The sequence below is a fragment of the Alnus glutinosa genome, chromosome 11, assembly GCF_958979055.1.
Source record: "Alnus glutinosa chromosome 11, dhAlnGlut1.1, whole genome shotgun sequence".
Lineage (NCBI taxonomy): Eukaryota > Viridiplantae > Streptophyta > Magnoliopsida > Fagales > Betulaceae > Alnus > Alnus glutinosa.
Genome location: NC_084896.1, coordinates 10698370 through 10716605, shown reverse-complemented (window position 1 = coordinate 10716605; position 18236 = coordinate 10698370). Strand labels below are relative to the sequence as shown.

The window sequence follows — 18236 nt, the reverse complement described above, 5'->3', positions numbered from 1 at the left end:
GATGTGGACTGTTATTATTTGCTTGTATTTTAACCTCTACTTTAGATTATGTTAGGTTTATTTCACTATCATCTCAAAGTCATAACTCACTATATTTTCACCCCTACATCTAACATCTCACTTTATTGTTATAGACACAAATAACATCGTTAGACATGTATAAATGAAATTTAGGCAAAAAAATATATTAAAAAAAAAAAAAAAAAAGCCTTATGAACTAACAACCGTTTTTCAAAATAACCTCATGAAGTGACAAATATCTTAAAGTGATACATCAAACTTCCAATGTGTGTCAAAAATGCCACTTTCTTGATTATATTCCTATAATATCCTTACTCTCTAAACAACTAAAATAAAATAAAAAACCAAACTAAACTATTTAAAAAAAAAACAAAAACAAAAAAAAAAACAAAAACAAAACCCAAGGGAGTTGATTTAATACAACTATTTTTTTTTTTTGGATAAATACAAAATCAATCAATGTAAAAAATAATTTAGAGGTTATCGGAATAGTGGCTCGTGCGCCACCCCCAACCACCCCTAAAGTAGGCTAGGGGTGGTGCGCGAGCCACCCTCTTTCCTTTTTTTTTTTTAATTATTTTTTTAAGTTTTTAATTTTATATTTTTTTTTTATTAAAAGTGACAAATGTCATCATTATATTGGTGTTGACATGGCACACTAACAAAATTAATCCAACTGCATTGGCAATATAACTCAAAATGAAATAAATATCTTTGAAATGATATTTTTCTAATTCCAACGTTTACTATCTCAAAATTACACTGCAATCTAAGCCTGAAAATCTGCTCAAATTTTGCTGAAATCCTATTGCAGTTAGAACTAGGTTTTCTTGAAGTCTATTTAAAAAGACTTATAGGCACAAATTTATTAAGAATTTTACTTTAGAATCCAATACGCTAAAAGAGTGTTTTAGACCTAGAGTGTTAATGTTGTATCTTGGTTATTGTTTAACTATCAATCTTGAAACTCTCCAGAGGTCACTTGTTGTAATTCAGGGAGAGAAGCAAATAAGTTGGTCACTTCTTGTAATTCAAGAGTGTGATGATTGCAAAAGTTTTATCAGTATTAACATTTTGTAATTCGTGTATTCTTCATTATTGAATTGATTTCATGGGTTTAGCTGCCTTAAAGTAGTTTTATTTTTAAAGAGTTCTTCAAAAGGTTTTCACTTCATCACCAAAATTACATGTGTTAATTTCTTTACAGATTTCCTTATTTTTTGTGAATGTTTAGTTGGTTGGTTAATTTTTAAATAACGTTTTATATTGGTCTACACCTATTCAACATTCTCTTCTGGGTGTTGCTTGGAGTTTGCTTTATATTTTCACTTTTAAAATCACTATTAAATTTGGGATGGATCACTATTGAATTTTAATTCAATGATAATTTTAAAAATCACATCAACTTAGAATAAAAAAGCTGATCCCTAACATTACTCATTGAAACTGTTTCTAAGAGGTGATAATCGTTGAGAAGTAAATAAATTAAAGAGAGATTTTCCAAATGGTTGAAAAGATATATTAACAGTTCCATCCTTTTTTCTTTTTTTTTTTGTTATATACTTTAGATCATCAATTGCATTTTTTTCTCAATTTTAGGAAGGGCAACAAGAATTTCTAGAGTCCATTGGTTATGTAATTTTATTTCACTCCAATATATCGGTTTTGTTCTTTGGATACTCGAATTTTTTTTGTACTAGTTTGTAATAAATGTGTTTGCCCTTTAGGACTTTTAACAAAGCTTGAGGTTCTAAAGTAGTCAAAGGTTGTGAACCTTTGATGATCACGTTATATCCTTCTGTTTTAACATTCTGTTCTAAAGCATGGAATAAATTCGGCTCAAATCTTTATAAAGGGAACTTGACTTAACTCTTTGAATTTTAATCACATTTCTAATTATTCTATAGACTTAAAAAACTGTCAATTTAAATTGATTAATTGTTCTATAGAAGCTTCTGCTGCCTTAAGAGCATTGGAGTTTTGTAGAAGCAGAGGTTATTTTTTTTTTTTTTTTTTATTATTATTATTTTTTATTTTTAGAACATGTAGTATGTGTTATTATATATTGCTGAAGTAGAGGTTATTTGAGTATCATGTTGGAAGGTGACTCTTTAGAAGTGGTTAAATCTATTAATAATTCGGGCCAAAATTGGACCCGAAATGGGCCAATTGTGTTTGATATAAAAGAAGTTCTGAGATCTTTTCCGAACTGTCAGGTTGGACATATTAAAAGAGAAGGTAATGTTGTTGCTCATACGCTTGCTAAGCTCGGGATACAGCATGGTTTTGATATAATTTGGTTAGATTTCCTACCCGATTGTATTATGAAGGTGGTACTCTCAGAGTTTTCAACTCTGTCTATGTAGAACTTTGTTGCTCTTGTTGGTTTTTTCTTGTTATTGAATGAAATCAAATCTTTTGAATATAAATAAATAAATAAAAAAACTATTAATTTAGTGTATCCATCTTTTAATTTTTTCAATCTCACTCATCTGTTAGGATTTTCCATTTAATCCTAATTTAGGGGTGTCAAAATTTTCAAAATACCAATTTTTTAAGGAAAAAGAAAAAAAGAAAAATAATTGCAATGATTTAGGCTTTGGTAAGGATTTAATGGAATTTGCAAAAATACCAACGATTGAATTTTTGAATTTTTGAATTTTTTTTTTTTAAGAAAAACAGGAATATTTTAAAATTTTTGACAGAATTTAACAAAAAACCATAACAGATGGGTGAAATTGAGAAAAATTAAAAATTGGTTACACTAAATTGAGAGTTTTTGAAAAAGACAATTCATAAGGGTTAAGTGAAGTTTTTCCAATAACTAATAATTCGTGCTTCGTATAGACTAGATTGAATCATTCGAATAGGAAACACATTTTCCTGGCTTTGATTATAAACAAACGCCAGGAAAGTTTCATCGAACTTCCTGGCATGTAATTCTAACACCAGATTTACACGCTAAGAACGTTGTGAATTATTTTATTTATTTATTTATTTGATTTTTATTTTTAATTTATTTATTTATTTATTATTATTATTATTATTTTTCATGTTGTTGTAGTGATTAAAGCACCGATCCCTCCTCTAGAATAAAGGCAATATTGAAGGCAGTAAAAAGGAAAATTCTGCCTCTGATTTTTAATTGAAGTATTGATTCTTTTCTCTCTCTTCTCTCCCTCCAATAGACTATTATATTATATTATATTATATAGTCCTATTTCAGGAATCTGATTCGTGAATGACAATGAAGCTATTTTTTTTAAGAAAGTGATAAAAAGACATGTAATGGATAACGTTGCAATTCTACTTTTATTTATCAATGAATAAATTTGTAGCTTTATTTTCCGAGAAAATTGTATATAAGGTTTAATGCATTATCAATAGAGGATTTTGTGAAAAGTTCATGGGTCTCGAGAGAGAGGAGGGGACATCATAGTTTATAAAGTGTCGAGGTAAAGAAAATCTTAACGATGTGGAACACTTTAGCAGATTTAAGTATTTTACTCTTTGTTGGAATAAAACAAAAAATCATTAATGAGCATAATTTGATGGCAATTGAGAAGGTAACTTTTTCAACTTGATGAACCATAAGTGCGACAGAGATATGCTACGACTTAAAAACACAAAACTCATTACAATTTACAACTTTTTTTTTTTTTTTTATTCCAAATAATTATCAAGAAAACTACAAAATTCTAATCAGGTCCTTTAATCTTTCGTACGTAGATAATACCTAGAAACAGGCAACCCGAGACTTGCTCGAGTAAGTAGGCCCTATAAGCGGTCATATCCTCTTCCAATAGCACGTCCCGAAATGTAGAAGAGCGGCAGAAAATAATTTACAAAGATAACAATCATAAACCATTTTACGTCTCATAAATATTATTTTAAAAATAAGAAAAAAAAAATTCATAAAATATTTTACGTTAAGACAAACAAAATATTAATACATCCCCGGGCCATTTAGGGTTACCAGGGACGATAAGGTTGAATGTTGAGAAACGGTTATACCCTTAGAAACACCTAAATCCAAATCCAATATATTACTGCTAAAAGCTCAATAGCATAGAACTCCTAAATGCCCCAAAGGAAAAGCCCATTGGTAAAGTTGAACCTACCATAACTACCGTAAGGAGCTCTTCTGGAGATTACAGAGGAGTATGGCGAGTGGCTGGTACGTGGCGCAAAGAGAAGAAGCTGAGCTGGAAAGAGTTTGACACCTGGCCAGTCAACCTTTACTTGTATCTAGAAGTATTGAGTTACTCTTACATATTGTAATACGTCGTCGTATTATGGTTATTCATCGTAACTGAGTAACTGTATTGTAACTGATTCAGTTCAAAGCGAGTTCACCTTAATAAATTTTATATTTAAATAATTTTAATTTTAAATCATTCTTTTGACCTTTTCCCTTTCCTTTTTTTTTTTTTTTTTTTTTTTTTTTTTTTTTAAAAAAAAAAAAAACGACTTACAAAATTAATCTTTGTTATGAGATATTTAATTTCAACAAATGTTATATTTTGTGTTGAGTTACATATAATTATTTTTATGTAGAATTTAATTTGCGTAAAAAAAAATTAAATTTATTTTAAAAATTTATTTCAATAAACAAACTTAGTCAATATTTTGGTTTTAAGTTAACATGAAATTATGAGTTAGTAACTGTTTCAAGTGTGCAATTAATGTAACTTTTCTTTTTCTTTTTTTCTTTTTTATTTTCCTCAATAATATCTTGGAATTCAATTATCTGTATTTTTTTTTTCGTAAGGTTGAAATGATCCTATTCTCTCTCATATATTCACAGAAGAATATGTCATAAGCCTGCTTAAAAAATTCACATTTTATACAACATTTGTGGCCAGTGGCGGAACTACATACATGAGTCGTCCCCTCAAAATTTTTAAAATTCATCTTAAAATTTTGTAAATTTATACAATTGTCCCCCCAAATTAATTTTTTGTCTCCCTAAAAATTTTTCTTACCAAAAATAGCCATTGTTTCTATAAATTTGTCCCCCCAAAATAATTTTTTTTGTTCCCTTAAAGATTTCTCTTACCAAAAGTAGCCATTGTTTCTACCGTTTCTTCTAAAATATCCCAACTTTTTTGTCGCCTTGTCACTATCCTCACTTTACTCTTCATTTGGCACTGCCAATTCTTATCCGTTTTTATCCTTGAAACAGAGAGAGCTCAGAGCGAGTGTGAGAGATCAGAGATGGCGTCCTTGTGCGTCTCGTCGTCAGTCACATTCTCCTCGTTTGCTTCTTCTTCTCACAAGAATGAAAAAAGCATTATCAAAAACTCATTTTTTGAGTTTTCCTATAGATTATCAAAGCCCTCTATTCAAACCTGGACCTCTCTCTCGTGACTGCGGACGACCATCTCTGTATTAATACTATCCTCATATTTAGGTACTGGTTCTGTGCTGTGAAAGTGGAGGAAATTTTGGAGTTTTGACAAAGATTGTGTTGTGTATTTTTGAATTAAGGGTTCTTTCATTTTATCTTTCGTCATTTGGCACCCAAGTAAGCAAAAATACTCCCTCATCAATCTCTCTCTCTCTCTCTAACTAGCACTTTTTGTTTGCTTGGAAAATGTGGGAGTTGAAAAGAAATTTACATTTTAAGTCCTATTATGGACCCATACGGCCATACGATACAAGCAAGAAATCTTAACTTGAAAGAGCTCTATGGATTTTATTTTGTGGAAACCAAAACAATAACTATACCGTGGTTTTAGTATGAATTATGGACCATGTGCTTTCTAAGAGTAGCCATTTTCTATGGACCATGTGATTTCTCAATTTATCTTTTATATATTTGGTCAAATATGTTTTGACTTTTAAATGGATTTATCATTTAGGCTTTGTACGTTGCAATATTGTTATGATTTGACTCTCATTATTGTTGTTGTTGGGAGTTTTGGGGATCTTATTAAGAGAAAGAGTCTACGCTCAAAGATATCATTTTCTTTGAACCTTATAAATTGTGCTTAGTTTATTTTATTAGTCGTTTATACTATTGTGTGTTTGCGATATCATGAAAATTTGAAATTATAATTTCGAATTGAATGAGTATTTTGATGTAAAAGAATTATACAAGTTTGTTCCCCCTCATCAGAAATCCTGGTTCGCCCCTGTTTGTGGCATCTTTAACGTACGTTTGGCAAGAAGGAAAAGCAAAATGATCCTTTTTGTAAAAGACCAATAAAATTCATTTGGGATGCTGAAAAGACTGGAGATACAATTAGTATGGACTTCTGGGAAACATAATATCTTGTTTATTTATATTTGCTTCAATAAAAAGTAAATGAAAAATCAAATATATCATAGTACTACATATGAGGAGACACACAAGAAGGTTACAGAAAAGGATCAAAGAAAACATTCAATCCAACAAACACTACTTACTTCATAATTTATGAACAAAAGTGTCAAAAAATTCGTCGATTTGATCTGCGTTCGCTGGCCCTGAATCTGTTCGATGCATTTAAGCTTTGTCGTGGAGGAAAATCATCTTTCTCAATGGGAAAAGAGTCAGGGTGCTTCTGATCCGGGTAGTGCAGAGGCAGAGGCTTGATTCCAACCAATTCAGGGTCGGCCAAAAACTTGTATGGCAGTTTGCTCTCATCCATTTTCCTGAAAGTTATGGAAATCCTACAAAATAAAAATAGCAAAAAGAATGATTCTGGATATATATATATATAAACATTGATTTCTCTTTTGCTTGTGGCAGGAGGCAAATGAAAGGATTAAGCATACCTTTTTGCTGGGACTCCTGGAACACAGTGTTTAGAAATATCAGCTCCATTACCTTTTAGAACCAACACCGATCTGAAAATTGGAAAAATGACAGTATTTTAGAAGCAAGAGAGTAAAATGAAAAATTACCACGCACCCAACAACTAAATTCCAGCTAAATTTCCCCTACAGAAGCATTGAACTTTTTGCATGATAAACTCATTTAAGAAAATATTAGTGAAAATCCAGCATCTATATTCTATTAAAAATTATTCTATATGCACAATGAATCCAATTATACGACATAATAGAAGACCGAAAAGACATCGTCTTTTGAAAGATTACACGAACATACCCGACAGGCAGTGGTAGAGAGAAAGGCCCGGAAAACTCCCCGGGACCGACAACCTTCAGAGTCGAACCAAACACTATCTTGCATTCACTCAACAATGAAAGAGTGCAAAATGGTCGGACAAAGTCGTGATGGTCAATGTGAGGGGGAATACAATCGCCTTCTTCATATATATTGACAATGCAACTGTTAGGGATGCATGTTGGAGGCAGAACCTGCCATTTAACCATCCTCTTGATAACTTTCTTAAACAGAGGTGGTATGGGATCCACTTCTTCATCTCTTATTATGCCTGGAGGGTTCCCATTTTTATCCTACAGGGTTGCAAAAATAGCATCATATGTTTTGTTATGGTTAATCACATGCTATAAGATGTAGCCAAATAAAAAGGTTTATACACAGAAGAATCATAAATTACCTTTGCATAATTGTAACAGCAGCCAAATTGTATTGTGACACGTCCTTTACCACGCATCCACTTTCTAGGTTCTGAATATGTACGTTCTGCAAATTAGTGCAATCAAGAGACCAAATGTGAGAAACTTGAACCATCACATTTTCTTCATACTGTAAACCACACAGCAACTCATAATAGAGAAAGCACATGACACTGAAAACTCCCTCCCCTTTGGCCATTTCCTTTGTAATTCTCATATTTCTAATTTCATTTGAGTATATATTCAGACATATTAGTTGTTAGGTGGTCTAGGGCCTCTCTCAACCCCAAAAGCTAGCTCATGAGGTGAGGCTTTTCCTCACACTTATAAAGTGACCACTAGCCCCTTCCACAACCGATGTGGGATAAATCCCAACAATCTCCCCCCTTATACATCGGACTTGGATCAGCTAACATCAACCCCTTTCACGAATTGAATTGAAACTTGTTGTAACCTGGCTCTAATACTAGTGTTGGGTGGTCTTGAGCCTCTCTCAACCCCAAAAGTTAGTATTCACGCTTTTAAACTGACCACCCATCCTTTTCCACAACCGGTGTAGGATAAATCCCAACATTAGTGTATGTTAACTAAGCCCCAATACCTATAAAACATGATATTACATATTTTAACAAAACATTTTCAAGGCCTGAAACAATGAAAGAGGCAGAATAACAGTGACAGTTAGTAGATCATAGCCTTTATTTAATGATGCATCTTCTACTTTTTCTTACATCTGACCACTCCCACGATGATAATATTATCAATTGCAGAGTTAATTGATAAATTCTCAAAAAGGGGAACAAATTATTACGTTATAGTCTAAATAGAGAAGTGACAGTCCATGTTAGTACAGATCAAATGAATCATTTGGAAGGAATAACATTTTTTGTCCCCTCGAGGAAAAATCTTTCTTAAATAGTAATAAACAGCACACGACGGCCAGAGTAATGACATAGTTTCTTCCAAATGCAGAAGTATATTCTAAAGTCCCAAGTATTAAGACAGAACAAGGTCAAACTCTCCGAGAATTTAATGGATTCTCTTTTTGAAACAACACAATTGTTAAACCGCTATTTATCCCAAAATCTTAAACTAACAGGAAGAAATAAATTTAAACATTTAACCACTACTTTTACACTCTCAGGCTCAAACTCCCTTTTAATAAGTAAGACTCAACACGTAGAATATTTAATTGAAATGTGAAGTAAATGAAAGAGACAGGGTTCAAATTCACGACCTCTACTTTAATAGCATGTTAAATCATTACTTATTTCAAAATCTTAAGCTAATCTGAAGAGGTAAATTTAATCATTTAATTAATACTTTAACAACAATATTCTCAAATCCTACTCAAAACACCTACAAAAAAACATTAACAGACTGAGACTGAAATGAGAAACATTAACTCACTTTAACATATCGAAACAGGGGAACTTTTGAACATTCTGAAAGGATCAAAACTAGATAAAAGAAGGGGAAGATTCCTATACATACCTCTCAGCTCCCCTCTTTGCCCCATTATTTGCAACTTGTAGACATAATCCACAATATTCTCCTGCTCCTCGGTATTAAAAACCTGAGTGTGAAGCTCTAGGCCTTTAAGCACATTTATTGGTTTCTGATTTATCCTCTCAATGTGGACAAAGTCGTTGAAGCACATTTGTTTAATCCGAATAAGCTCCTTTCCCTCTTCAGATAACTCACTATCAACCCCAGAGGAAACTCTGCTGAGTCCATCATTCAGTGATATTTTGAAATCCGAATGCTCAAATGATTCACCAGAATATTTAGATGTGGATCTTTTCCGCCTTGACGAGTAGCTGGGTTCAGGTGTTCTGGGAAAGCTCTGGAGATTACGCATTCGCTTATGAGGCCTCCTGTAGAAAGATTCTGAACCTTCAATGCTATCATTCCATTTGGGTTTTTCACTCATTTTTCCTGCATAAAAAAAAAAAGAAAAAGAGTTTAATTCAAGCAGAATTTTACGAGCATTGATAAAACCAAGATAAATATGTAAAATGTTATGAGAATTCCCCAAAAGGAAATAAGTTTTACTGCCACCCGATTCAAATCCAAGCCTAGTTAGAACCCCAAATTACATGAGATTGTCAATTTTCATAAATAAAAAAAAAAAACAAAGAAAGGAGAACATGTTACATTCAAACTATCAAGACCCAAGAGAGAGAGAGAGAGAGAGAGAGAGAGAGAGAACATACAAATATATCCAAAGGAAAAGATGGGCTTTCTTACTGTTGAGAATGCGGTGAATACGAGCCTCCAGAAGAGGTTGACACTGCCGGCAAAGCCCTTCAGACAAAACCTCCAAAATCTCCTCGCGCGCCAGAGTCTTTAGCAGACCCATGCAGCCCTCTCCGGCGCCAGAGTCCGAAGAGTTCTCGGTCAACTCCCCAGTCATCGTTCAAAATTACAAGAATGAAGAAACGATCTTGTTTGGCAGTGAATTTACAGAGAAGAGGAGCTTCCTGCTTGTTTCTTTCCGAGCAAGTCAAGGTCAATCCGTCAAGGTTTGTAAGTCTTTTTCTAACGGTATAATTAACGGACTTGGTTTTTTCTTTTCTTTTCTTTTTTTTCTTTTTTTGAATTTGGCGCGTGACACGCGTAAAGAGTATGATTTCAGCGCGTACCCCAAGAACGTAAAAAAACACATGCACCCCACGCTTATGCCAAACGGCCCAAACGGGGTAACGCGGGAATATAACCGAGTATGGAAATTATTTTTTTATATTTCTTTTTACCTCTATTATATATTTTTTATTAAATATTCTATGTGGGTCGAGTCGACCCAACATGATCTATTATTAAACGGGTTAGTAAGTTGAATCACTCACTAGTTTAAATGGATTGTGTTAAGATTAAAAGATTTAACCTGTTAACTAAATATATCTAACTCGGGTTGACCTATATTGAGTTGACCCGTGAATTGATCCGACACATGAACACCCAAATTGCAAGCCCTACAAAATAATATTGTGAACATTGTCATTTGTCGGGTATTGCTGACTTGGTGCTTCATAGGTTCTTGCTTTGTAATTACTTGAAGGGAACTTGTAACGTAGGAATAGCTTTATCTTTAATTGCTCAAGAAGTTGTCTATGAAAACATTAGAAGCTAGTTATACGTTGATCAATTGATAACCTTTTTCTCTAGTGTATGACATGCTTGTGTTTTAGGTTTTATCACCTTTCAGGGACAGAGCCAAAAATTTTATGAGCAGGACTAAGGGTAAAAAAAAATTGTTGGTAAATATAGTAGGCTATTTTCTTTTTTAGATGGTTACACACTATCCTACACATGTAAGCACGAGTTACCTCCAAAACCCATCGATTTTTCCAGACCCTTCGTCCCTCATTTTTCGTTCAGCATCAGCTACTACAGTACTCAAATCAGTATGGGTTCAGCAACCAAAACCAGTACCAAAGATACTCCCTAAGTACCCAGCGCTGCTTCCTCTGCCTCCTCAAATACCAGTTCAGCTGGCTTTAACTCCACCTCTTCCTCAAAACCAGAGCTTCAGAACAAAAACCCATCGCTACAAACCTTCATGCAAGCTAATAACCCTCCTCTTGTCGCCTCCTCGAATACCCAGGGTGTTCGAAATGTCACAATTTCAACAAGTAAATATCAAAGGCCTCTTCTTTTATTTGTTCTGTTTTTTACCCCTTTTATTTGCTTCCTGTTCTTTGGAACTGCAAGTATATATGGTTTATGGTTAAAGATTGATCTGGGGAGTAAGTCTACTATGAATGCTATAAATGCATTGTTTGCAAAGTTATCGAGTACTTGAGGCACAATGCACTCAGGTTAGGTCTAGCGTAAAGTGGTTGAGGAGTAAACCTTCACCATTATGGGGCTTTCGAACTTAAAGGAAAACAAACAGGAGGTTATCTTATTCACTACCAAACTCAACCTGTTAGCTAGGACTTTGGCAACAATTTTGTAAAATTCACCCACTAAGCTAATAGGTTAAAAATTGTTCGGTTTTTCCCAAAAATATCCAAGTTCATGTTTTTGCAAGAAAATTTGAATGCCATCAGTAATTAACAAGTTTAGCATATGAACATCTTTGATGAAATATGAGAATCTAACGAACAAATTTTTTTTATAATTTAATTTGTGGGAAATTCATACAAACCAACTTCTAATAATGACATATGTCCCTTACATGTGAGAAACACTTTTTTTTTTAATTGCATGTACTTCTCACATGCTTTTTTAATAGCTTAAAAGATACGTCACTTTTAGAGGCCGGTTTGTATGAATTTCTTGCAAACTGGTTTGTAGAAAATTTATGTCTAAATCTAACATCCCATGCTCCAGATATACCAAGATGAACAGAAATTCCCTACGAAGTGATTTGTAAGAGTTCAGCCTTTAACAGTGACATGTATACTTTAAGCTATTAAAAAAACATGAGAAGCACATGCTAATGACCCACGTCACTTTTAGAGACCAATTTGTAGAAAATTTATGTCCTACCAAGATTTTTGTTGGAGCATTCCATGAATGACTATCTCAAACGAGCAATTAAATTCAGCAGGAAAATTGGGGTTTTTATTCCTACAATACTCTTAGGTAGCTGCCATGGAACAAATTACATCACATAAAATAAAAAAATTGCACCATACGAGGCCGTTTAAACCTTAAATTACTACCTCTACCAGCACCAAACTGCCATGCAGTTTTAAATCCGAAATGCTAAACAAATCCAAGATTTTTGTTGTCCCTCAATGCCTCCTCTGCAAATGGGGCAAAGGTCAGCACATAGTTCATATGCAGCAAGGAGTTTTTTTACACAACATTTAAAATGAATAAAAACAATAATAAACTGTTTACTAAAAATGTAAATAAAAAATATTAAGAAATATGGACATGAATCTTTTTCTGTAAACTTGAAACTTACCCATGTATTTCCCAACAAATATTCCTTTATAAAACTTTTGCAACTTAGTACAGTAATCCTACCTTGTCTGGCTATACTCTCTGACTGTCAAATATTAATGGCTCCAAAATCAAAAGCAAAAGGCTGCTCTTCCGAGGGAAGCAGCATTTCTTTCATATTATTTTTCTTATCTAATTAAGTTGATCTATCTAGAGGATTTTTCAACTGAATGATAACTTTGATGGGAATAATGAAGAAGACAAATATCAATTGACCAACTTGTGTAAGCCATGAGGAAGAAATGCCAGTTTACAGCTTCTCTTGTATACTTTATGTGTACATAGGAGCCCTACACTTTTAATGATATCTTGATTACCTTTTATTATTATTATAATTTTTTTTTTAAAAAAAAAAAATGTAAAATACAAATAATGTCAACAAATGTTCCTTTGAATTGTGAGGCATATTGATAAGGTAGCTTGAGAGTGATGTGGTGGGTTTTTGAAAAGAAAAGAATTCCTCTAATGTATATATGTATGAGAGAGCTGTAATTAGCATATGTATGATCACCATTAAGTCTATACCTCTTTGCATTGGTTATGGATGGGCTTACTGGATCGATTTAAGATGCATTCCGTTTGTTAATGCTTCTTGCAGGAGGATATCACATTAACAAAGCATCAGGAATGCAAGACTAGTAAAAGTAGAAATAGAGATGCAGGGATAGTAAAACTCGATGGTCAAGAGATACCAAAGAAAGGGTATTTTCGATATGATGGATCAATAATCCATAAGAATTGGTAGGATGAGGATGTGTCTCACAGGATAATAGTGTGAATGAAGTGAAGATATATATGGAGTACTGTGTCATTTGTGTGCCCGTAGAATGCCTATCAAATTAAACAAAAACATAGTATTGCTATAAGACCTGTTGTAACACTTCGGTCCCATATTGAGAAGATGAGTAGCACACCTAAAGTGGATGGATTATAAACACTCATAAGTATTAAGCCTCCCATTGCTTACTTACCAAGTAAAACTAGGCTTTATAACTGATTTTAAGAAAGCTCCAAATTAACTAGTCTTTTTAAGGTGATAGCACATATATTGCTAGCTCTTTTCTCTGGATCATTACACCAGCTATGCTCTATGGTACAAACTATCGAGTAGTTAAAAAAATAACATGTTTATAAAATGAGGTAGCCTAAGTGAAATGTAAGATGGATGAGTGAATACTAGGAAAGAAAAACAATAAAGTCATTTGTCTAAAGGTAGGAATGGTTCGACAAGATTTATTAATGTGGAGCACCTGCAGAGAAAGGAATCAATTCTTATTTGAAGACTGCGAGTCTAATGTGCTATGTTTAAAATCCTCATTTTTGAGATCTCTTGTTGATTGGACTGTAGCTTATGTTCCTAATTTTTCCTCTTTAAATCTTGTAGATTCCATAACTTTTTAGATTTTTGACACAATTAGAGTGGTTGCATCTCTTGTATACTTTTCGTGTACAAGATCTTTGCCTCTTCTTCTAATAAATTATTATTCATCAAAAATTAACGAAAAGATGATGGAGGGTCACTGAATATGGTTTGGTAATGTATAAAGGAGACCAACCAATGAGAAAAGGGTGATAATTCAAGTTGAGGAAGTGAAAAAAGATAAAGGAAGGTCTACAATAATAATGGTAGAAGTAGTGAAGAAAAATATGTTAATCAAGGAGGCGAGACAAAGTAAAATCTTAAATAATTCCTAACGGCTGACCCCACTAGTTGATGAGGATATAACAGACCTCGATTTTATTGGGATTCCGGCTTGGTTGAGTTGAATTTTTTTAGATTATGCCCATAAAAAATATACCTGTTTTTCCAATTCCATAAAGAGCCACCATGAGACTACAAGACTAGCCTTATACACAGAATAAAAGCAAAAAATCAATGACCCTAACGTTAGCCAATGCTTACAAGATATAAGATTATATATGAACTAAATTCCATTCACTTCTTAGATAGTTGAGAAAATCGTCACACTTCATTGGTACCAAAGCCTAACTTTAACATAAAGTAACATTTCACTAGACATACCATATTTCAAGCAAAATGTGACTTCATAGATGCAAAACACTTGAAAAAATAGCACATACAAGTCCATTTAACAATGCCAATTATTAGATTTGACATACCTTGCGCTTATGAAATTTCCCCGGTCTAGTGCTACCATAATTTAAGCCAGTCGCTTGCTCACTGATATCATCATCTAGCGGTAAGGATTTGATTTCATCATAGAAACTGTCCGTAAGGCCATGCAACCTGGTATAAACAGATGAAAAACAGTCAAGCAAAAAACAGTATAAACCACCAAACATCCTATTTTTTAACAAACTTTACAAATCTATAAATGAGTTAAGAAAACCAGTAAAAGATCCAATACTATTTGTTCTGCATACCCATTTCTTGACTTCTTCAAATGTTTCTCCTTCTTTTTCTCCATTTTTGTCATGGGAGCACGAATAAAAAGCTCCTCTTCTTCCTGTGCACGCTTCTCCATTTTTGCCATATATCTAGCAAGCTCTCTACTTTCAGATCCAATACTTTCTCTGACCTGTATTTTGCATCAACAAACAATAGATCACCAATTATTGAACATGAAGTCATTCATGCTTAGTGATCCTACCAAAAGCAGTCCACAACTAACCTCTTGGGGTCTCCCCTCCATATCATCCATCAGCTCACGCACAAATTCACTCTGCCTAGATTGTCGTAGGATCTGTTTCTCCATTCTCATCGCATTTCTTTCCTGCTTTGAGATTTTACCTTCCTCCATAGAAGTAGGGGCAAATTTGGGGGGTCGATATACACCTCCTTCTTCCTATAACATACAAACATAAACAAAACCTCAAATTTGTTTCTCAGTTTAGTAAATGATAATCTGAAGAAGAAGAATACAATTGCTGAACTTGATACTTCAATATCTTGACTCACCCCAGTAGTCATATCTGATCTGGGAACAAGCATGTCAGGGTTTGGACGATAATTCAACAGATCCTCTGTCTTCTGAGTGGCACCCAACTCCTTTTCACTCAAACCTACAACTTCTGTTGTACCTGCAGTACCCCTTGTGAGCTTCTGGATTTGGTACTGGAGTTTTTTGTCAATTGGTCGAATCTGTCACAAACAGAAAGATGACAACTCTGTCATAGGCAGAACATGGGCTATAACATGGATAACGAGAAATAGAAACAAATCCATACCTTCTCCAAAAACAACCTTGTCTCTATTAGGCTCTGAACAACAGGATGCCCCTCAATCGAGAACCCTTTTGCCTTACGAAGCAGATAATAGACCAGTGACTGGCAATAGCTTAGGAGAAGCAAATGTTTGGATTCAAGATAGCTTATCCCATCTGCTGTCGGAAAATGATTTGCTTTCACCTAATACATAAGACAAGAAGAAAGAAAGAAGAAATTACTCTTCCCAATCATGATGATGAATATGATATAATTAGTGTTTTTTTTTTTTTTATGAATAATAATTTATTAAAAGAAAGGCAAAGCCCTCATATACAAAAAGTATACAAGAGAAAACAACTGTCCTAATGGTGTCAAGATTTACAACATTGGAGGAGGAAAAATTAGGAACATAAGCTACAACCCAATCTAAGAGAGAACTCAATAAGGAGGATTTTAAATAAAGTACATTAGACTCACAGTCCTCAACCGCTCTAATGACAATTGTAAAGTGGAAAAAAAAAAAAAGAAGCAGTCATCAACAACTAAAACAATCGGAATATTTTTTTTTTTCACTTGCAATAACCGTGCTTTATGCTGCAGAGCCAAATTAGAGAAGGTCATGTAGGTTAAACTACCATGCAAAAGCATGCATGATGATACTACCTTAAAACAATTTCAGCATTTATAAGCAGGACTGTATCCAATACTTAAATTGGACTCACAATGATTCATACCTTAGCAGTCAAAACTTCGATTTTACTCCTTACTGCATCTAACCCTTCCTTCATTTCTTTCAACAGTGCAGTTAGCTGCGGAGCTTCTCTACAACGACAAAAATAAAAGGCAATAGGGTAATCAGACTAAGTTAAATTCTTAAATTTCATAAACTTCTGTGTCCTCCATTGTGTTCTAGAACATCTACACGTGCCAAGCTCCAATTCAAGCCTCAGAAAATGCAAACTTACTAATACTTTTTAAACAGTGTACATAAAATATATGTGAAAACTCAAAAAGAGCAGCAGCACAAACAGATAATGCAACCTTACTTTTTAAATCTGTCATTGTAACCGGAGTTGGTAGTTCCCTCCATGCTTTAACTCCAACTCTGCAATCAATTTGTCAAACGCCCACGAAAATATAAAACAATATTTTAAAAGTAAGAGGGAATAGCTACAATGCTGCTTAGCTTGATGCATGTGCTTTGAAAAAATTGGTAGTTAAAAAATATATATATATACACATTCATTATACACATACACACATATATATGTACATTCATTACACACATTCATTATACACACATATACATTCATTAGACACACACACACTGCAACTGGTTCGAAGATTCAGAAAACAAAATGAAATGAGTTCCAATTATGGCCAAAAGCTTTTACGTCAGACAAAAAAAAAATATAAGCTACTATCATGCGAAGTTTCATCTGATTTGTACTCCATGAAATATCAAAACTTGCAGAAAAGAGAATAGCAGAGTGGTTCCTATAACCGAACAGCCCACAAACCAAATATAAATCGAAAACAAGAAGAAAAAACTAGATATGTGGGTCACACTACCCTAGCGGCGCATTACATTCCAGAGGAAATCGAAAGGAAGAGAGAGAGAGAGAGAGAGAGAGAGAGAATCTTACCTCTGTAGATGGTTCGGCTGTCCTGCAACGGCGAAAATGGAGAGAGAGAAGGCAGGAGAAGGAAGGTGGTGGTTCGTCGAAAATCTAGAGCGTTAACGCCGGCGGTAGTTCGTCGGCGGCGGGTGTGCGGTGGTTCGAGGAAGAGTTTTCAACAGAGAGGAGAGTGTTAGGGCCTGCTCAAACTTCGTTTGGGGGAAATTTGTTTGAACGAAGGTGGGGGTGTTTTCGGAAGAAATTTGTTTCTGTAAAATTTTTTTGGCGGATAACTGCACCGACCGTTCTAGTAGTATGCCATAATTATTTTTCACTCCTTATGATTTAAAATATTCATGAAAATTGAAAAGTCATTATGGTTAGCAATAATTTCAAATCGATCCCTACAGTCAAATTTCGTTAAAAATTTTAACAAATTCTGTCAAATGTCACATCAGGGCCACGTGTCACAAATAAGATGGCGACACGTGTCTATCTTAATAAAAAAAAATATAAACTTATTAAAAAATAAATAAATATACTTATTTTTTAAAACAAAAAAAAAAAAACAAAAAAGGGGGCAAGGGCGCGGCCACCCTCGGCGACCACCCCTTGCCCCCTTTTTTCTTTTTTCTTTTTCTTTAAAAAATAAGTATATTTATTTATTTTTTAATTAATTTATATTTTTTTTATTAAGATAGACATGTGTCGCCATCTTATTGGCGACACGTGGCGCTCACGTGGCATTTGACGGAATCTGTCAAAATTTTTTAACGGAATTTGACTGTAGGGATCAATTTGTAATTATTGCTAGCCATAAGGACCTCCCATAAACTTTAAACCATAGGAAGTGAAAAATAATTATGACATATCACAGGGACTAACGGTGCAATTATCCTTTTTTTTTGCCAACAATAGCGTCGGGCAGTGTAATTTTTT

General features: G+C 33.8%; 2 protein-coding genes across 2 annotated transcripts; both read right to left on the bottom strand.

The window, feature by feature from the left end:
• Positions 1–6286: 6286 nt before the first annotated feature.
• LOC133880906 (RNA demethylase ALKBH9B-like) lies at positions 6287–10050 on the bottom strand. The gene is made up of 6 exons (XM_062319864.1): positions 9802–10050; positions 9046–9489; positions 7533–7618; positions 7118–7428; positions 6784–6855; positions 6287–6678 (listed from the first exon to the last, which is right to left on the bottom strand). The coding sequence occupies exons 1-6, from the start codon at positions 9965–9967 to the stop codon at positions 6456–6458; spliced, it is 1302 nt and encodes a 433-aa protein (XP_062175848.1). The 5' UTR covers positions 9968–10050; the 3' UTR covers positions 6287–6455.
• Positions 10051–12101: 2051 nt separating this feature from the next.
• Positions 12102–17536, bottom strand: LOC133882204 (uncharacterized). The gene is made up of 9 exons (XM_062321318.1): positions 17325–17536; positions 16725–16783; positions 16413–16500; positions 15700–15879; positions 15431–15613; positions 15144–15317; positions 14896–15050; positions 14632–14758; positions 12102–12308 (listed from the first exon to the last, which is right to left on the bottom strand). Exons 2-9 carry the CDS (start codon positions 16766–16768, stop codon positions 12297–12299), a joined length of 963 nt encoding a protein of 320 aa, XP_062177302.1. The 5' UTR covers positions 16769–16783; positions 17325–17536; the 3' UTR covers positions 12102–12296.
• Positions 17537–18236: the final 700 nt, after the last annotated feature.